Source organism: Leiobunum rupestre, chromosome 4 (assembly GCF_980474605.1).
Source record: "Leiobunum rupestre chromosome 4, qqLeiRupe1.1.hap1, whole genome shotgun sequence".
In the NCBI taxonomy this organism is placed as follows: domain Eukaryota; kingdom Metazoa; phylum Arthropoda; class Arachnida; order Opiliones; family Sclerosomatidae; genus Leiobunum; species Leiobunum rupestre.
In genome coordinates this window covers 36,515,057-36,533,955 of record NC_143387.1, presented here as the reverse complement: position 1 = coordinate 36,533,955, position 18,899 = coordinate 36,515,057, and the positions used below count along the sequence as shown (strand labels likewise).

The following is an 18,899-nucleotide window of genomic DNA, read 5'->3' as shown; positions in this document are numbered from 1 at the left end:
GTTTAAATTAACGTCAAACCGTAATCGCGCGTTATTTTCGTCTCTAAAATCTTTGGACTGATATGTCGCGAGGTATGTCATTGAAATTTAATTAGTCCTGTCCGTCAAATGATAGATATCTGTTCGTAAGCGACTCGGACAATATCGACAGAGCTTTTATGGATGGCAGTCATCGTATCACGATAGTGTCAACCTTCATATACAAAGCAACCGGGCTAACTATTGATTACGTAAATAAACGACTAATTTGGTGCGATTCCCAATTGGATCAAATCGTTTCCGTCGACTACGAAGGAAAGCAAAGGTAAGCGAATTGGCCGTCTTGGAATATAAATCATTTAGCTAATCGAGTTACGGGGAATCCACTCCCGCAGACAATCCATCATCCGTGGCAGCACCAAAGTTCCCTCGCCCAGTCGCATCACGATGTTCGAAAACATGGTATACTGGACGGACGCCACTCGACAAGGAGTAGTCAAAACGAATCTCTACAATTTGACCGAAGTGACTGACCGCATCTACCGAGATCAAAATCACATAAAAGAACCCAGAGCCATCAAAGCGTACCACCCATTGAGGCAACCGAAAATAGCGAACCCGTGTGGCGTCAGTAACGGCGGTTGCGAACAAATGTGCGTTGTCACCAGAGTAGCGGAAAGTAATAGCCTGGGCTTTAGATGCGTATGCAGTATCGGCTACGAATTAACATCCAATGGCCGCACGTGTTCCAGTAAGTGAAAGATAATTTATAGTTTCAAACGACTTTAAAGCTTACCCGTGTTAATTAAATATCCGCAGAGGTAGAAGATTTCCTCGTTTATTCGCAACAAAAGTTTGTCAGGGGCGTTCTGCTAAATTCCTCCGTGAATAATCCCACCGACGCCATGGTGCCCATAGTCAGCAAGTCGGCTCGTTTCGTCGGCCTTGATTTCGACGCGCGAAAGAATTTCATTTACTATTCGGACGTGATTCTCGACGTCGTTTATAGGATAAAAATTGACGGGACAGGTGAAGTGAAACTCGCATTGCGAATTTTGCAAACTTGTTTATTATCGGGATTCGTCTTTCAACGACTATTTCTTTCTAGGCAGAGAAAACGTCCTCGCTTCCCAAAACGAAGGCGTCGAAGGTTTAGCCTACGATTGGGTGTCCAGTAATCTGTACTATATTGACAGCCGTAAAGGTACCTTGAATGTTATTAGCACTCGTCACTTTTCTTATCGCAGAGTGCTTTTGAAGAATTTGAAAAGACCCCGAGCGATTGTGGTCCATCCTAACAGAGGGTACTTTTTTTTGACAATTTCCATCGAAAATATATCGTAGATTTTCTAGCGCCAGAGTTTGAATGACAGCGTTTTACAGATACGTTTTCTATTCGGAATGGGACCGACCGGCGAATATTAGCCGAGCCCATCTTGACGGCTCTCACGTAATGGTCTTCCGGGGTGTACTCCTCGGATGGCCAAACGGCCTAAGTATCGATTTCGACCAGGACAGGCTTTATTGGTGCGATGCGCTCTTGGATCACATTCAGCACGCCAACTTAGACGGAAGCGACGTAAAAACGATCAACACGCCACGTATAAAACATCCGTTCTCCTTAGTCGTACATAATGGTAAACCGTTTTCTATACATTGATTATCGGAAGAAGTTACCGAAAGGTTGGCGGGACGTTAATAAAATGACTTTTCGTAGAATGGCTTTACGTCACGGACTGGAGGCTAGACGCGATATTACGTATGAACAAGCTGACGGGCGAGAACGAAATTATAGTGGCTAATGTCGAAGAGGGTAGTCGTCTGTATGGCATAAAAGTCTACAGCAGAGAAAATCAGAAGATGGACCGTAAGATATTTTCCTTGGTTTATGTTTAAACGTCTTTTTAGTAGTGTTTAAAACCCTTTTATTTTTTTAGCGAGACATCCCTGTCAAATCAACAACGGTAATTGTCAAAAGTTTTGTTTCCCGGTACCTACAAATACGACCGCATCTGGCTCAACTGGTTCCGGACTGGAAGCTCAATGCGGCTGCCCTTACGGGGAACGTCTATCGGACGACAAAAGAACTTGCGTTTCCGATCCGAATGCTGAACCCCCGTTGCAGGCTTGTCCGAATGCCTGGGACTTTACGTGTACTAATCAGAGATGTATTCCGAAAACGTGGGTTTGCGACGGCGATGATGACTGTTTGGATGGATCCGACGAAAAACAGAACTGCACAAGTACGTAAACGTTACTTATGGTTAAAGATCATACATTATTATAATAAGCGGTGGTTTACCAATTCCAGAAACCACTTGCAGTAGTCGAGAATTCCGATGTAATGGTGGCAGATGTATACCTCTTTCATTCAAGTGCGATTCGGATAATGATTGCGGAGACTATTCTGATGAAACCGGCTGTGGTAAATATAATTTATCTTTTATTATTTCCATTGGAGAATCGCGTATTCTAGCCAAGGTGTATTTTAGGTAACATAACTTGCGAAAGTACCGAATTTCACTGCAATAATGGTCGTTGCATTCCTCAATCTTGGCGTTGCGACTCAGAAAACGATTGCGGCGACGGCTCCGACGAAGAAGACTCTTGCAGTAAGAAATGAGGAGTCGATTGTACTTATTTAATTGGGTTTAATACCTTTATCTTCGCAGAGGAAAAATCATGCGCTTACTATCAATTCACTTGCCCCGGTTCGGGTCATTGTATTCCACAAAGCTGGGTTTGCGACGGTGATAATGACTGCTTCGATCAGGCCGACGAGCAAAACTGCCCGCCAATTGTGTGTACCTCGTCTCAGTTTCAATGCTCGAACAAGAAGCAATGTATTCACGAAAGCTACCGTTGCGATGGCGTTAAAGATTGTCAAGATGGTTCTGACGAAGTGGACTGTCGTTAGTATTCTTATTTATAACTAATCTTATAATAAATGCGTAATTATTGTAAATGATTTTGCAGCTACTTTGGCTCCAAATCAATGTGATACCAAGAAAACGTTCCAGTGCGTCATGTCCAAGATTTGTATTCCAGCATCGTGGAAGTGTGACGGTAACGCGGATTGCGAGGACAAGAGCGACGAGTCACCCACTATATGCACGTCCCATTCGTGTCCGGAGAAACACTTCAGATGTGATAACGGCAAATGCATTCTTAAGTCTTGGGTGTGCGACGGTACCGACGACTGTGACGACAAATCTGACGAAGATGTCAGACACGCCTGCAGTAAGACATCTACAAAATATAAACTTAGGAGTTTGAACAACTCTGAAAAATCGTCTTCTATTTCATTCCAGCTAAATCACCCTTCGTGTGTCCCCCTGGTCAATGGCAATGTCCTAACGTAACTGAAAGGTGTATTCCTCTGAGTAAAGTATGTGATGGTACAGCGGACTGTCCTAACGAATCCGACGAAGGCCCTAGTTGCAGTATGAATTTTTTAAATTTTAATTTTAAAACGCATTGGGTTAGTTCTCTGGTAATCATCTATTACTTTCAGCTGTTGAAACCTGTTCAACAATCAGCATTGGTTGTAGTAATAACTGCACTAAAACACCCTTTGGGCCTCTGTGTACCTGTCCCCAAGGAGAGGTTCTTAATGGCACTACAACATGCGTTGGTAGGTTATATATACGCAGTTAATCGTAAAAAAATCACGTCCAAAACGTGCCCATTGTTATTTTAAGATTTCAACGAATGTGCTGTACCGGGATATTGCAGTCAGAAATGCGAAAATTTGAAGGGCTCTTTCAAGTGTACCTGCGAGGACGAGTATTCTTTATCAGCGGACATGAATTGCAAAGCAAATAGTAAGTTTAATGGCAAAAGTGATCGATGTAATTAAAGAATTAGTTTAATTCTGATTACGTACATAGACAGAACAGCCGCCTTCCTTGTTATTTCCAATCGTCGTTCCATTCTTGTGGCAAACTTGAACACGACCAATCTCGAACGCGTACCTGTTAGAGTTGAAAACGTAGTCGCTACCGCTTCGGACATGGCAACGGGAACGATATATTGGTCTGACATGACTTTAAAGAAAATCTTCAAAATGGCGAAAGGAAGCGATCCTCAAGTGGTACGTTATCTATTACCATAATACTCTTATATCGAACATGACTCGAAATCGTCGTCTTTTTAGGTCATAAGTAGTGGATTGGACCTGGTCGAAGGCTTGGCTATAGATTGGGTTGCTAAAAATCTGTATTGGGTGGATTCCCGACTTAAAACAATCGAGGTGTCGACATTGGAAGGCCTTCATCATATTGTCCTAATTGCGGAAAACGTTAGTCAGCCTCGTGGATTGGCACTAGATCCGAGAGAAGGGTACTGCGAGTTACAAATACGTATCTAAAAATCGACAATAGAAAATTAGTTGAAGTATTTAAATGTTTATTAGGGCTAGAGTGTTATTTTGGTCTGACTGGGGAGAGGATGCCAGAATTGAAAGCATTGGTTTGGACGGAACGATGAGAAAAATAATTATCAATACGAAGATCTATTGGCCAAATGGTTTAACATTGGACATTCCCAACAATCGTGTATACTTTGCCGACAGCAAACTTGACTACATTGATTTCTGTAATTACGACGGTACTGGAAGGCAACAGGTCCTATCGCATAATCATTACCTGCTTCACCCGCATTCTCTCACAATTTTCGAGGACACTTTGTACTGGACTGACCGTCAACTTAACAGAGTCCTTTCCTGTCACAAATTTCGGGGTGCTAACCAAACCGTAGTTTCTCATCTTGTAAGCCAACCACTCGGAATTCACGTGAATCATCCATTACTTCAACCAAAATGTAAGTTTGAGTAACGTTTTTATTATAAATTTGAGTGAATCTTATAATTCCGTATGTAGCTAACAACACGTGCGAAAGAGCACCTTGTAGTCACTTATGTTTGCTCTCACCTTCCACACCAACTGGGTACTCTTGTCGTTGTCCACCTGGCTTTGCCATGGATAAGTCGTCGAGGGAAGGAAAATGTGTCCAAAGTAGGTCCATTGAGATGACGTTTTCTCGAAAGCATTTTACCGTATTACATATATAATTTGCGACTTTAAACACTAGGCGACAGCGCTTTCCTTATGCTGATGAAGACCAGCCAGCTAGTTGACTTGAACCTAAATCCAAGTGAAAAGAGTGTGGGTTTCATAACACCAATCATTGGCATTGAAAACGGATACGATTTTGATTACGACAAGCAGGAAAGTATGATATACTGGGTGCAACTGAATGAACAGGATAAAGATAATGTAATTACCTCTTTACAACTTCTTTAAGGCGCAAGCTATGACGTTTGCTGTCTTAAGGATAATAGTATTAAAAATAAACATTCATTTAGGGAACACTGTACCGAGTGAAGTTCAGCGGTGGAAACCAAACCAAATTTGCAGATACTGGGTTCGTCGGCGCGCCTTACACAATAGCATTCGACTGGCTTGGTAGGAATTTGTTCGTTGGAAATCGTAAAGCTTCAAATATCGAGATAATAAAGGTAATAAACAATTTGGAATTATTGTGAACCAAAACACACTATTTTAAAATTAACGATGAATAATTTTCTTAAAAGGTGGACGGAAAAAATAATTACAGGAGGACCATTCTAGGAAACAATGGGAAACAATCTGGAGTTGCGAAACCAAAATCAATTGCCGTTGATCCGGAAAAGGGGTCTGTATCACACTTAACTTTTGAACTAATTCGTTTTATAGATGCAATTATTCATTATATTTTTCGAAACAGTCTAGTATTTTGGTACGATGACGGTGGATTTGGTATACCGAAGAAGCTCGCCAAAGTTGCAATGGATGGCTCAAAATCGACGATTTTGATTCAAGATCGTTTGAATGAACTGGAAGTGATCACACTCGATTCAACGAATTTAAGAGTGTACTTCAGTCAGCGATATACTGAAGCTGTAAGTAATTTGCTACGGTATTAAATATATTAAAAAATTGTGTAATTGTAATAAACTACTAAACAGATCGAGAGTATTTCCTACGAGGGAAAAGAAAGAAAGATGATTGTATCTGAATCCGCGGGCCTTTCGAAACCTCAAGGTCTTGCCGTTTACCAAAACCGATTGTATTATTTGGACAGTCTTTTGGAGAAAATAGTACGTGTAAATGTTCCTGGTGGAGATAACAGCGTTACAATTGAAGAAAACGCGAGTGGACTTGTTAACATCAAGATGTATAGAAAGCAACCAGGTTTGGTTTATTAAATTACTTTAAATTAGAAAGGAAATTAGAAGTTACAAACTGATCTCTGACTGTACGTCTGCAGGTACCGAAAGTCACCCTTGTAGAGCCAACAGCGGTAGCTGCGAACAAATCTGCGTCCCAATGGGTGGAAGCTCTCACAAATGTCTGTGCGGCTCCGGGTACACGACGGACGGCGAGACGCGTTGTAAAGCGTATCGATCATTCGCCATCGTATCGCAATTAGAAAAAGCCAGAGGGTTCAGTTTAGTCGATTCTAACGAAGCTATGACTCCGATCGCTGGACCAGGACATAACATTTTGCACGTTGATATGCACGTCACGAAAAACCATATTTACTGGGTTGAATTTAACCAAGGAGACAAGAACGGAATTTACAGGATTAATCCTGACGGATCCGATCAAACTCGCGTCATTTCAGAAGGAATCGGAAGTAATGGTATTCGTGGGCTGGCCATTGATTGGATCGCGGGTATGTTTTTCATTTGTATTTAAAATCTTGAAACCAGTTTCTGATATTATATGATTACTCTATTTTCATAGAAAACATGTATTTCACAAATGTTTTTCCACATGAAACCTACATCGAAGTTTGCTGGCTAGATGGCTCAAACAGAATGGTCATAGTAAAGACAACTACAGAATCACCAAGAGAAATTGCCGTAAATCCAGTGAAAAGGTTCCTTTATTGGATTGACTATGGTCAAGTTCCGAAAATTGAAAGATCATTATTGGATGGCTCAAACGTAACGACTATTGTCCAAACCGGAATTAGTAGTCCACGCGATCTTACAATTGACTTCAAAACCCACGACATATTTTGGGCTGATTCTCAAGAAGACGCCATACAAAGAGTTCCGTTCAATGGGGGTCGTCGAATCTATGTTAGAAAGAATCTTCCAAACCCAATGGGACTAGCTATATACAAAGATCAAGTGTACTGGGTTGATCGCAACCTCAGGACGATTTTCAGAATGTCTAAAGACGACGGAAACAAGACCATCGCCGAGACATTTAAATCTGATATTGACACGTTGCGAGATATTGCCATATTTGACGAATCTAATCAACCTCTGGGCGAAGCGGGACTCGTGCAGTGTACGAGACCGGGTAACGGACAGTGCCAGCAACTGTGCTTCGCTATGCCATCGGAAGTTAATTCTTCGCCAATCAAGTGCGGTTGCGCCTCTGGTGTTTTAGGAACTGATTCACGTAGTTGCGAAGGTAATTTTATCAGCCATAGATTAAGACTATTAAACTAAACTAAATTTGCGTATTCTGTTTTTTTCTGGTTTAACGAAACTTCGTGTTCAACGAATATCTAACGCATCTTTTGTTTTATAATTCAGACTCTAAGGAATATTTGGTGTTCACGACCAGAAGGGAAATAAGAAGTGTCCATTTAGATACTAAAGTCCAAGGATTACCGTTCAGTCCCAAGACGAACTTAACCAACGTTGTGGGTTTGGACTTTGACCAAATGGATAACCGTCTTTTCTACACTCGTAAGGGCGCTTGATTTCATCACATCGGGGAAAATAGATTATGAGCTAATACCACTTTCGATATATTTTAGAAATAAGACCAGATGGAAGTATTTCTTGGGTGTCACTGAACAAAATGAACGAAGTGCACACAGTGGTAAATACCGGCATAAATCCAGAAGGAATCGCGTACGATTGGACGAGCAAGAAAATTTACTGGACAGATTCGGGAAACAGGAGTATTTACGCCGTCAACATGGATGGAACTCAGCTTGTTATGATCACTCGAGTTGAACGACCAAGGGCCATTGTCCTTGACCCCTGCGCGGGGTACATGTATTACACGGATTGGGGACGTTTCGGAAACGCTGGAAAAATTTACAGAGCGACAATGGCAGGAAATCAAAAAGAAGCCATAGTTAAATCAAATTTGACCCAGCCGAGCGGGTTAGCTATCGACTACGACGAGCGGAAACTTTATTGGACAGATGCCTTGAGGTATAATATTTCAACACACGTTTTCTATATTTCTTCCGGGGCTGTTATCAAACAATACAATTTCAATTTCAGAGAAAAAATAGAGAGGTCAGATTTGCAAGGGGGTAACAGAGAAGTACTTGTAGCGGCGACTATATATCCATTCGCCATAACCGTCTTTGGTCGGTACATTTATTGGACCGATTTACAACTACGTGAGTATTCTCGAAGTGTACATTACGGATTTAGGCCTTTTCATTGACGGCACTTTTACAATTGTAAAGGTGGCGTGTATCGAGCTGAGAAGCACACCGGAGCCGGAATGATAGAAATGGTGAAGCGCTTGGATGAATCTCCCAGAGACATTCAAGTATATTCTCCCGACCGACAAAAATGTCTAGAGAACCCTTGCAAACAAAGTAACGGTGGCTGCGCTCATTCTTGTCACCAAGCTCCGAACGGTACTGTTGAATGTACTTGCAGAACTAATTTCAAAGTCGCTAACGAAGGAAGAATGTGCATTCGTAAGTGTTTCGTTTATATTCTAGGCTGAAATTGAAATATCTTTACTAAGGATAAATTCATAATGTTTGGGTTCGAAAAAGAGAGCGCGTTACGCTCAATAAGCTTGGGACTAATTTTATACTCCACATTTAAATCTAGTTTGTTCCGCGTTAAATCACTTAAGTTTCAGGGTTAGCCTTAAATTAAAAAAAAATGTATAGGTGTCTAGGGGAATTTATAAATATTGTTTTAATTAACGAGAATAAATGGACTAAAAGATTTAAAGGGTTGCCAAAAAATAGAAGTCTACTTCAACCATTATCACAACATTTAAGTATTATCATTTATGGAACTGCCCGCGGAAGTAGATTACTAGATATTGGGCATTTTTTTCTGGGTAAACCTTTAAACTTGAAGCTCCCTCACAAACACCACCTCTTTTTAAAAATATTTTGAACACAATAGGAATTACTTTTGAAAACGACCTTGCCATACAATGAGTTAGATATTTAAATAAAAAGGTTGGCAAACCTCATACTTTTTGTTATTTTAAATGGGGACCGCACACCATACATGTCTTTTGGAATTTCTGGTAATAACCAGTTAATTCCTGAAAGAGCAAACTGAATCTAAACGCGATGGAAGGCTTGGCTAGAGGCCCTAATTTCCGAATAACAATGGAGATTAAACAGCTCCGTCAGGCCTACGCGATCAGTGCGCACACCTTTCAGCAAACAAGAAATTACAAATAGAGTATAACTTAACGAAATTTTAAAGTTAAGTTCTTGTTACGACAAATAGTATATTTATTTTTATACTTACTCATTACTTACATAAGATGGAAAAGTTCAAACTAAACTCTAATAGATATTAATATTTTTAGCTGACAATGTAACGTGCGACTCGAATAAATTTGCGTGTGGAAATGGAAAGTGTATTCCAAGGCTATGGGCTTGTGACGGAGATGACGACTGCGGCGATAACAGCGATGATGATCCTAAATTTTGCGCACTTCATACGTGTAGTAGCACCGAGTTTAGATGCGGTAACGGACGTTGCATCTTCAAAACGTGGCGTTGTGATCACGAAAATGATTGCGGAGATGGAACCGATGAACTCGACTGTAGTAAGTAGTAGACGTAAAACGTTTTTGAACACTTACTTCTCGATGGTTGAGTACATTCTTCATTCTTTAATAGCTTATCCCAAATGCGCTGATGGAGAATTTACCTGTAATAACTCCCGGTGCATACCGCAAGCGCAAGTGTGCAACGGAGTTAATGACTGCAAAGACAATAAAACCTCCGACGAGAGTCACGAACAGTGCGGAAACACGAACCGAACCTGTCCTGGAAACCATCTCAAGTGTAAAACAACCAACATCTGCGTGGAACCGTTTTGGTTGTGCGACGGTGATAATGACTGCGGTGATAACTCCGACGAAAATGGCTTGCAATGTCAAGAGCGAACGTGTCCTTCAAGTAGCTTCAGGTGTACGAACCATCGTTGTATTCCAGCCACTTGGTATTGCGACGGAGATGACGACTGCGGGGATGGTGCCGACGAACCAGAAGAGTATTGTAAAAGCGGGAAAAAGACTTGCTTCGGCGATTTATTCACTTGCGACAACGGCAATTGTATTCCTCGTATTTACATTTGTGACGGTGATAACGATTGCTTGGATAACTCCGACGAGGATGCGAGACATCAGTGTAGTACGTAACAATTGGTCCTATTAGTAAAATTTCTTAACACTATGTTTAAAATTATTACGCGTAAATTTCAGATAGCAGAGTATGCGATTCGGAACGAGAGTTTACTTGCAAGCAAAATAAACAGTGGGGTAGAGCGCAATGCATCCCTAAGAGATGGGTTTGCGACGGAGATCCAGATTGCGTCGATGGCGCTGATGAAAATTCAACACTTCATAGTTGTCCGAAACCAACGCCTTGCGAAGATGGCCAATTTATGTGTACGAACGGGCGCTGCATCAATAAGGAATGGAGATGCGATCACGATAATGATTGCGGAGACGGATCGGACGAAGACCGAAACTGCAGTAAGTATAACATTGATTTATTTCACGAGTATTATTATAACTTTATGCTTTTCCAGCATTCCGAAATTGCACAAAAGACGAATTCCAATGTAGAAATGCCAAATGTATTAAGAAGGTGTACCGCTGCGACGGCGAAGACGACTGCGGCGATAGCAGTGACGAAGCTGGATGTTCCAAGTCGAACGTGACTTGTCCGGGCGAAAACTTCAAATGTTCGGATAAAAACAACACCTGCATCGACTTCCAATTGGTTTGCAACAAGAAAATAGACTGCCCCGATGGTTCCGACGAGCCGGGACATTGTAACGTCGACGAATGCGCGAAAGTTGAAACGAATCAATGCGAACATAAATGCATCAATACTCTGACGGGTTTCCATTGCAATTGCAACCGGGGATACTTGCTAATGCCTGACGGAAAAGCCTGCAGAGACGTGGACGAATGTACTGAACAGCCGGAAGTGTGCTCTCAGTATTGCTTTAACACTCCGGGTTCTTATTATTGTAAATGCAACGAAACTTATTACGAACGCGAACACGATGGGAAGAATTGCAAAAGAATAGACAGTAAGATAAACTGTTTACGCTCGTTAACAATATAGTACTAATTACAATCGCTTCATTTAGCTATCACTCCTTGGATTGTAGTGAGCAATCGTTACTACATACGAAACATTAGTTTAGACGGGCAACAGTACAATCTAGTCAAAATGGATCTTCGAAACGTAGTAGCTCTCGACTTCGACTATCAAGAAGAGAGGCTTTATTTCTGCGACGTTGGCAACAAAACTATCAGTCGTATTTTCCTCAATGGAACAGGCGATGGAAACATCATCACCCAAGATGCTCATGGTCTTGAAGGACTAGCTCTTGATTGGATTGGTAGGAAAATATATTGGCTGGATCGAACTAATAAAAGGTTGGACGTGGCCGAGCTGGATGGAAGAAATAGGAAAACTCTCTTGAGTACTGGTATTACCGACCCAAGAGCCATCGCTGTTCATCCGGGGAAAGGGTACGAGATGACGTTATTTTAACTTGCTATTGGCGTCAAAGTTGGGTTTCTAATGGAGCATTCCGAATTAGGTACGTCTTTTTCACCGATTGGGGGCACCATGCTTTCATTGGACGTATGGGTATGGACGGTTCCAATTTTACTCGAATTGTCCTATACGAAAACAAATTAGTATGGCCGAATGCATTGGCTATTGATTACTTCAGTGATAAAATATTCTGGGCCGACGCTCATTTGGACTATATTGAGTATGATTTTTTTTACAACGGGTTACCGTTGAAATACAAATATTAGGAATGACTTATTCCAACTTTTAATTTCCTGTTCAGGTTTGCGGATTTGGATGGAAAGCACCGTCATCAAATTCTTCACGGATCTCAAGTTCCACACGTATTCGCCATGTCCGTATTCGATGACCACATATATTGGACAGATTGGAATCTCAAGGGAATTTATAGAGCTCATAAACTTACAGGAGCCAACATAGAAATCTTAAGAAACACGTCGCACAGACCATATGATATTCACGTTTATCATCCTCTAAGGCAGCTGAAATGCAAGTTTTTTTTATCTGTTGTTCCTTTAAAGAAATTTACCACGTAATGAAGTTTAGTTTTTCATTTCACTTTGTTTTCATTTTTTAGATCCAAATCCCTGCGAAGTTAATAATGGTGATTGCTCACATTTATGTTTAATTAAATTGGGTGGTGACGCACGCACTTGCGCTTGTCCAAATGATTTCGTACTTTTGGCGGACAACAAAACTTGTATCGCCAATTGTACGCTAGGACAGCATCGATGCGGTGGTGAAGACGACCGTTGCATTCCCGTTCATTGGAAATGTGACGGTGAAAAAGACTGTAAGGATGGCTCTGACGAGGCTGGTTGCGGCCCATTTTATTGTAAACCCGGGCAGTTCCAGTGCACTAATAACCAATCTTGCGTATCGCGTGTGAGAATTTGTGACGGAACGAAGGACTGTACAGATGGTTCGGACGAAGGAAACTGCGGTACGTTTGGAATTAACAATATTTATAAAATATGACTCTATACTAACGAAATGTATTATAGATCTGCCGTGTGGAGAGCACAGTTTCAAGTGTCGAAACACAGGACGATGTGTTCCCGTGGCTTGGCATTGTGACGGCGATAAAGACTGTACTGATGGATCCGATGAAGACGGCGATCTGTGCAGTACGTTAAATTAGACTATCACAAGTTTTTACAGTATTTTAATTATATTCTATATTAAAGAACGAAAAGAATGCGATACCGAAACGCAGTTTAGATGCAACAACGGAAAATGCATACCGAAGCTGTGGTTCTGTGATTTTGATGACGATTGTGGAGATAATTCAGACGAACCCGCGCACCGTTGCAGTAAGTTAAAACTGTGAAATAAATTTTATATTTTGTGAAACTAAACAAAGCAATCTTTGTAGGAAATCGCAACTGCACTCACGGTTGGCAGAAATGTCCTTCCGTGAACAATTACAGGTGTATCCCATCTTGGCTATTTTGCGATGGTCGCGACGACTGCCGTGACAAATCTGACGAAACCAATCCAGACTTCTGTCCAAAGTGTCACTCTACTGGCGATTTTAGGTGCAAAAACAACCGTTGTATCCCTCTTCGTTGGCGTTGTGATTTCGAAGATGATTGCGGAGATGGCTCGGACGAAGAAGCGAGTCTTTGCAGTATGTTCAATGCTATATTATTTTCATAGTAGGCGATTCTTGAAACGTCTTTCGTTACTTTATATAGCCGAATTGTATCGAGAATGTTCGGAAAGCGAGTTCCAATGTGGCATGAAAAAGTGCATTCCGCTAAGATGGCGTTGTGACCATGACGAAGATTGTGACGATGGGAGCGACGAAAAAGATTGCGTCAATTATCAGTGCAAGGAAGATCAGTTCAAGTGTTCAAGCGGCCATTGTATAGCGAAGAAATTAAGATGCGATGGTAACAAAGATTGCCACGACTTTTCAGACGAATTGAATTGTCCAACACGATTCCCAGATGGCAGATACTGTTTAGAATCAATGTTCCAGTGTAACAACACGGTCAGTACTCTAACCTTTGATGCTTACATGGTTTTGATCTTTGTCTAATAGCGCCCATCTATATTATTAAGGTTTGCATAAGACCCGATTTCATGTGCGACGGAGATGATGACTGCGGAGATGGTACAGACGAAGTTCCGAGCCTCTGTAGTGAGTATCTATTACGTAGAGATGATTCATGTTTAGTACGCTACTAAACCCGTAGTTTTGCTTATCTTAAAGGCAATTTTGAATGTGATACAACAAGAAAGTTCCAGTGCTTGAACCGAAAATGCATTCCTTTGTGGCAGCAATGTAACCTGGAAGACGACTGCGGTGACGGCTCGGACGAAAATAACCACACACTTTGCCGCAAACACTCTGCCATTTGTCGTCTAACCGAATTCAAATGCTCCGACGGAAAGAAATGTTTGCCACTGGCCAAAGTCTGTAATCACGAGAAAGACTGCGAAGACGGCTCTGATGAAAATGGATGTCGTAAGTTAATATAGTCTCGAGTTATAGATGTCAGTGTTATTAAATTGAAAATACAACTAGCAATTTTTTTCATTTCTAAGATTCTGGTACCTGTGATAGTTCTACAAGAGGTGGATGTCAACATAACTGCACAACGCTTAAAGACAATGGTTATATTTGCGTTTGTCCTTCGGGCTACAAAGTTAACGACACCAACCCGAAAATTTGCGACGGTGAGAGAAACGTTTCGAAAATTGTATATATTTCATAAAGCCGGCTTAATAACCATTGTTCTATTTCCATCAGATATAAACGAGTGTACATCTTTGGAACATCATTGTGCTCAAATTTGTACTAATTTGAACGGTACGCACGAATGCAGTTGCAGGAAGGGTTACACGTCGTACGGTGTGGTATGTGCGGTGAATGGTGATCCTCCTCTAATTTTGTACGCCGATGGCCCGGAAGTTCACTCACTGGACGTCAAGAACGCGAAACAGGGATCCGTTATTATTGGCGAATCTCGGGTACAAGCTATTGATTATGACCCCGAAAGCAGTACGTATTTAAAAACACTTCGTGCATTTATAACCACGGACGGTATATATAATTATTAATTACGTAACGTTTCCACAGAAATGATATACTGGACCGACATACACGAAAAAACAATAAAGAGGTCATTCATTCCCTTGCAATCTACAGCTAATGACGTAGAAATTGGTTACGCGCAAAGTTTAGACCTTAAAGGATTGACGAAACCAGTTGATATTGCTGTCGATTGGGTTGCAAAGTAAGTCGAAACTTAAATTTAATATTTCTTACGAAATGTTTCTGAAACGGGTTTTATTTATAAGGAATCTCTATTGGATGGATCTTGAACTGTCAGGATCGGCTCCAAAGGGCAGAGTATTCACCAGCATAATGGATGGTCGTTACAGGAGAGCTATTGTGTCACAGGGTCTTTCTCAGCCAACTTCTCTCGCTCTAGATCCAGAATTCGGGTAAGCCCAACCTAAGAATTTCTAATCTAACATGTCCTGAAATGCGCGAAATTTCTTTCAGCTACATGTTTTGGACTGATGCTGGAGCAACTCCGAAGATCGAGACGGCTTGGATGGATGGCACGAAACGAAAGGTTCTGGTAACCGATAAGCTTGGAACACCTACTGGTCTGGCAGTTGATTACGAAGGTAGCGGACACAGGGTTTATTGGTGCGACAGCAAACTTAATACCATCGAAACGATAAACCAGGACGGAACCGGAAGAGCAACTGTTATAAAGAAAGGTCAGTTGGTCAATTCGTATGCCGGCAACTCACCATACATTAATCATTCTAATAATCTAGAACTCCACCATCCGTTAACGCTCGATCTTTTCGAGAGCCACGTTTATTGGATAAATAGAGACACTGGTGACTTATTCCGTCAAGATAAATTTGGTAGAGGCGTTCAAGCCCGAGTCAGGCGTCACGTAGTCTCACCCGGGGACATTAAGATCTATCAAGAATCAAAATATAACATGTCAATTGAAAACAGATGCAAAGACGCTGGCTGTTCGCATCTTTGTTTACTTATACCTAAAGGTCATCGCTGCGCGTGTCCCGATGGCGGGGTTCTTCAAGGCGCCAGTCTGTCAACGTGCACTGCTGGTGCGTATTTGCGCATTTATTATCCAAATATGTCATCAATATCCTTAGGCTCCGAATTAATAGAAATGATTGAATCCTTTTAGCTTTCGAAGTGCCCAAACCGCAACCACATCGCTGCCCTTGTAAAAACGGCGGCTTGTGTGTCGATGAACCAAATGACCAAATCAAATGCAAATGTCCGGAAGACGTTTCGGGAGATAAATGCGAGAACTACATTTCACGTACTCGAGTGGAGCCCGGCCTATCGTCAGCTGGTAAGTTTCCTAACAATTCTTTACATTTAATAAAAAAAAATTAATTGACTCTTCATATATTGTAGGTGTTGCGGCTATTGTTATACCAATTTTAGTGTCGTTATTCATAATAATCGCTATATTAGGAATATTCCTTTTCTATAAACGACACCAACTGTAAGTATTTAACTATGTGCCAGCTAAGAATTCTTCTTCTGAGCTCTTTTATTTTTTTTTTTCAAAGAAAACTCGGCGGAGGCTTAGGAGGAAGCAACCAGAGCGTTTCATTCCGAAGTGGTACTAACGTTGAATTTTCTCCAGCGTTTATGAGGAATGGACCTCAAGACGCTTCTGGACCTTTGCCCGTAAGTAATTTCCCTCAGGGATTTCACCCTACTAATTATAATCTTTAGGGAACTTGTAATTAATTGTTCAGGATTATGATAATATTATAGCTATGCCCGTGGTTCAGTACTTTTTCTTTAGTTGTAGTTTCCACGACAGAATAAATAGGTCATGAACCCAACACGCTGTCATTCTATAATATAGGCAATACTGATAGAATTCCGCTTTATCTCACTTAAATATCCGATTTCAGGAACCGTTGGACGTGGAATTCAACCTGGGCGAAGTAACGAAACCAACCGACTTTAGTAATCCGATGTACGACGCCATCGGTCATTTAGAAAACAAAGGAAGTTCGGCTGGAGGCGTCGGAGGCCTGTACGAAGTGCCTTCGCACGCCGTCGAAAAGAAAGAATCGCTCGTGGCGTCGGGCGTCGCCGAGAGCAACGGCAAAACGAAGCATTCCACGGGTTCCGCCGTGCTCACCCCGTCTTCCATCATCCATAGGTCATCTTCCCAAGGCGTTTCACCTTTGCGTCAAACCGCGCTCGATCCCACGTCCGTCGATACGGACAAAGATACGCAACAACTGGTCGAGGAGGACAAATCCGAGTGCTGACGTAGTCGACAAAAAATGACTCCGCAAAACTGAGTAGTGATATTAAAAAAATACAACCTCCACACAAAACAAATTATATTTTTCGTCGGTTGTAAGATGGGTCGTCGCGCTATTTAGCGTTTATAAAATTCCAAGAACAAATTGAAAGGGTCTAGGACGATTTTAGTATTAAATTAATCCAAGTCAATCGCGCCTGGCGTCAGGTCACTCAAACGTTTGGGAAACGTATAAAATTGATTGTAGAATTTTTTTCTAATCTGAATTTGTACGTGTATATACGAAAATCATTCCAATTATCCAATTTGCCCAAAATTTAACTTCGACGTGAAAAAAAAGGATAACGATATTTTTGCATTTTATTTGAACAAACGACTCTCGGCCCGCGGAAAAATCGTTTTAGACCATTGAACCGACCGAGAGCTGCTCGTGTACAAATTTTAGAACCAACTCTTTAGTAGGTAAAATATCCTTCGCCTACCTCGTCATCCGAACTCTTTGGCTGTTGCTTTTACAAATCACAATCAAATCTTGTTTGATGTGGGCTGGCCCTATTTGAATGTGGTTTTAGTCGCATCCTCTTCTTTCAAGCTGCTTTTTTAGTTTCCTCTTTATCTTTTTTATTTTTCTACACAAGGACCGAATCTCGTTCGTTTCAAGGCGACCGCGTCATTTCGAGACCTCTCAGAGTACTTCCCGCAAAGACTTGTATCGTGTTTTGAGGTTTAAAAAAACGATTTAGGCTTTTCTAATGTTTTTTTTTCTAAGACAAATTGTACAAGAGTAACTCGCGAGTGGTATCCGTCCATTGTTCTCGATACATTCCCAGAACGTTTTTTTTTGAGAATTAATTTTTGTTTAATTTTCGTCTCGCGTTTGTTCCTAAATATATTTTGTAATTGAGTCTTATTTAACGAATCATTTTACAGGTAATAAGAAAACAAATTCCCCCCCCGTCCCTTTTTTCTTGAAAACTTCAAAGCGCGAACGAATCAGTTCCATTCATTCCGTCCTTTTCAAGCAGCCGAAATGAAGTTAAAAAGAAACGTCACTCGTATGTTCTCCGAAATTTATGTAAATGCATAAACCTGTAAAATGAAAATAGGCCTTTTCTCAAATTTATCAGAACAAAAAACAAAATAATAAAAATATTGTATAAATTTTATAAATCTTGTACGTTAAAGTTGACAATGATCCTCAATGAGGTGACAACGTGTCTGTATGGAAAATTGCAGAACAAAGTTATTTTGATGAATATCTTGCTGTACTTATTCCCTAATTTATTTATCACGTAATATTTGGAAAACTTGAATGACGAAAGGTAATCTTTTTAAAGCAAGTGTTGGCTCGACGTGAAGTAGTTCTTTTTTCAACAGATGTCGCTAGCGTAGAAATCAAACAAGATGCTTAAGCCACATTTTGCCCCAAAAGGCGGGACATAAGAGTACCCCTCGCGCTGATTGGCTCGTTTGTAAATGTCAATAATTTAAATGATAAACTGTATTTATTTAAAAAAAAATTTACAAAATAACGAACACCCGTATACACATTATGGTAAGGAAAACATAACGTCTTCCAAAGAAGAACCCGACGGAAAAGTGTCCAAAATTGAGGCGGCGTTCCCACGTTGAATAGCGACTGCTATTCGTTGAATGAGAAACGCGACCGAGCGTTTTTCACCCGTCAAATGACGAATCTTCCGACCGATGGCATGAACCAAACCGAGACCCTCCTTGCCAAAAGAACCCAGGGTTTCGATCGCAACCGCGTAA

General features: G+C 41.1%; 1 protein-coding gene across 2 annotated transcripts in view; it reads left to right on the top strand.

The window, feature by feature from the left end:
* mgl (low-density lipoprotein receptor-related protein megalin) overlaps nt 1-18,382 on the top strand; it is an 87,776-nt gene extending 69,394 nt beyond the window's left edge. For both annotated transcript variants that reach the window (XM_090173205.1, XM_090173204.1), the window contains exons 11-63: nt 116-304; nt 375-730; nt 799-1,008; nt 1,088-1,283; nt 1,363-1,616; nt 1,697-1,846; nt 1,917-2,222; nt 2,291-2,404; nt 2,472-2,591; nt 2,652-2,891; nt 2,956-3,219; nt 3,291-3,422; nt 3,494-3,613; nt 3,681-3,803; nt 3,870-4,072; nt 4,136-4,320; nt 4,394-4,800; nt 4,860-4,994; nt 5,071-5,255; nt 5,345-5,497; nt 5,573-5,673; nt 5,746-5,920; nt 5,987-6,212; nt 6,289-6,696; nt 6,768-7,448; nt 7,574-7,729; nt 7,801-8,206; nt 8,279-8,400; nt 8,470-8,709; nt 9,573-9,815; nt 9,889-10,404; nt 10,476-10,748; nt 10,805-11,314; nt 11,375-11,762; nt 11,834-12,010; nt 12,092-12,318; nt 12,407-12,772; nt 12,834-12,956; nt 13,017-13,142; nt 13,205-13,459; nt 13,527-13,825; nt 13,897-13,975; nt 14,048-14,302; nt 14,383-14,514; nt 14,588-14,839; nt 14,918-15,074; nt 15,139-15,285; nt 15,347-15,570; nt 15,631-15,933; nt 16,017-16,187; nt 16,253-16,343; nt 16,411-16,531; nt 16,765-18,382. In XM_090173205.1, coding sequence (XP_090029331.1) covers nt 116-304; nt 375-730; nt 799-1,008; nt 1,088-1,283; nt 1,363-1,616; nt 1,697-1,846; nt 1,917-2,222; nt 2,291-2,404; nt 2,472-2,591; nt 2,652-2,891; nt 2,956-3,219; nt 3,291-3,422; nt 3,494-3,613; nt 3,681-3,803; nt 3,870-4,072; nt 4,136-4,320; nt 4,394-4,800; nt 4,860-4,994; nt 5,071-5,255; nt 5,345-5,497; nt 5,573-5,673; nt 5,746-5,920; nt 5,987-6,212; nt 6,289-6,696; nt 6,768-7,448; nt 7,574-7,729; nt 7,801-8,206; nt 8,279-8,400; nt 8,470-8,709; nt 9,573-9,815; nt 9,889-10,404; nt 10,476-10,748; nt 10,805-11,314; nt 11,375-11,762; nt 11,834-12,010; nt 12,092-12,318; nt 12,407-12,772; nt 12,834-12,956; nt 13,017-13,142; nt 13,205-13,459; nt 13,527-13,825; nt 13,897-13,975; nt 14,048-14,302; nt 14,383-14,514; nt 14,588-14,839; nt 14,918-15,074; nt 15,139-15,285; nt 15,347-15,570; nt 15,631-15,933; nt 16,017-16,187; nt 16,253-16,343; nt 16,411-16,531; nt 16,765-17,130 — 12,358 coding nt within the window. In that variant the 3' untranslated portion in view covers nt 17,131-18,382. The remainder of the gene's footprint in view (nt 1-115; nt 305-374; nt 731-798; nt 1,009-1,087; nt 1,284-1,362; nt 1,617-1,696; nt 1,847-1,916; nt 2,223-2,290; nt 2,405-2,471; nt 2,592-2,651; nt 2,892-2,955; nt 3,220-3,290; nt 3,423-3,493; nt 3,614-3,680; nt 3,804-3,869; nt 4,073-4,135; nt 4,321-4,393; nt 4,801-4,859; nt 4,995-5,070; nt 5,256-5,344; nt 5,498-5,572; nt 5,674-5,745; nt 5,921-5,986; nt 6,213-6,288; nt 6,697-6,767; nt 7,449-7,573; nt 7,730-7,800; nt 8,207-8,278; nt 8,401-8,469; nt 8,710-9,572; nt 9,816-9,888; nt 10,405-10,475; nt 10,749-10,804; nt 11,315-11,374; nt 11,763-11,833; nt 12,011-12,091; nt 12,319-12,406; nt 12,773-12,833; nt 12,957-13,016; nt 13,143-13,204; nt 13,460-13,526; nt 13,826-13,896; nt 13,976-14,047; nt 14,303-14,382; nt 14,515-14,587; nt 14,840-14,917; nt 15,075-15,138; nt 15,286-15,346; nt 15,571-15,630; nt 15,934-16,016; nt 16,188-16,252; nt 16,344-16,410; nt 16,532-16,764) is intronic.
* The last annotated feature ends 517 nt before the right edge of the window (nt 18,383-18,899 follow it).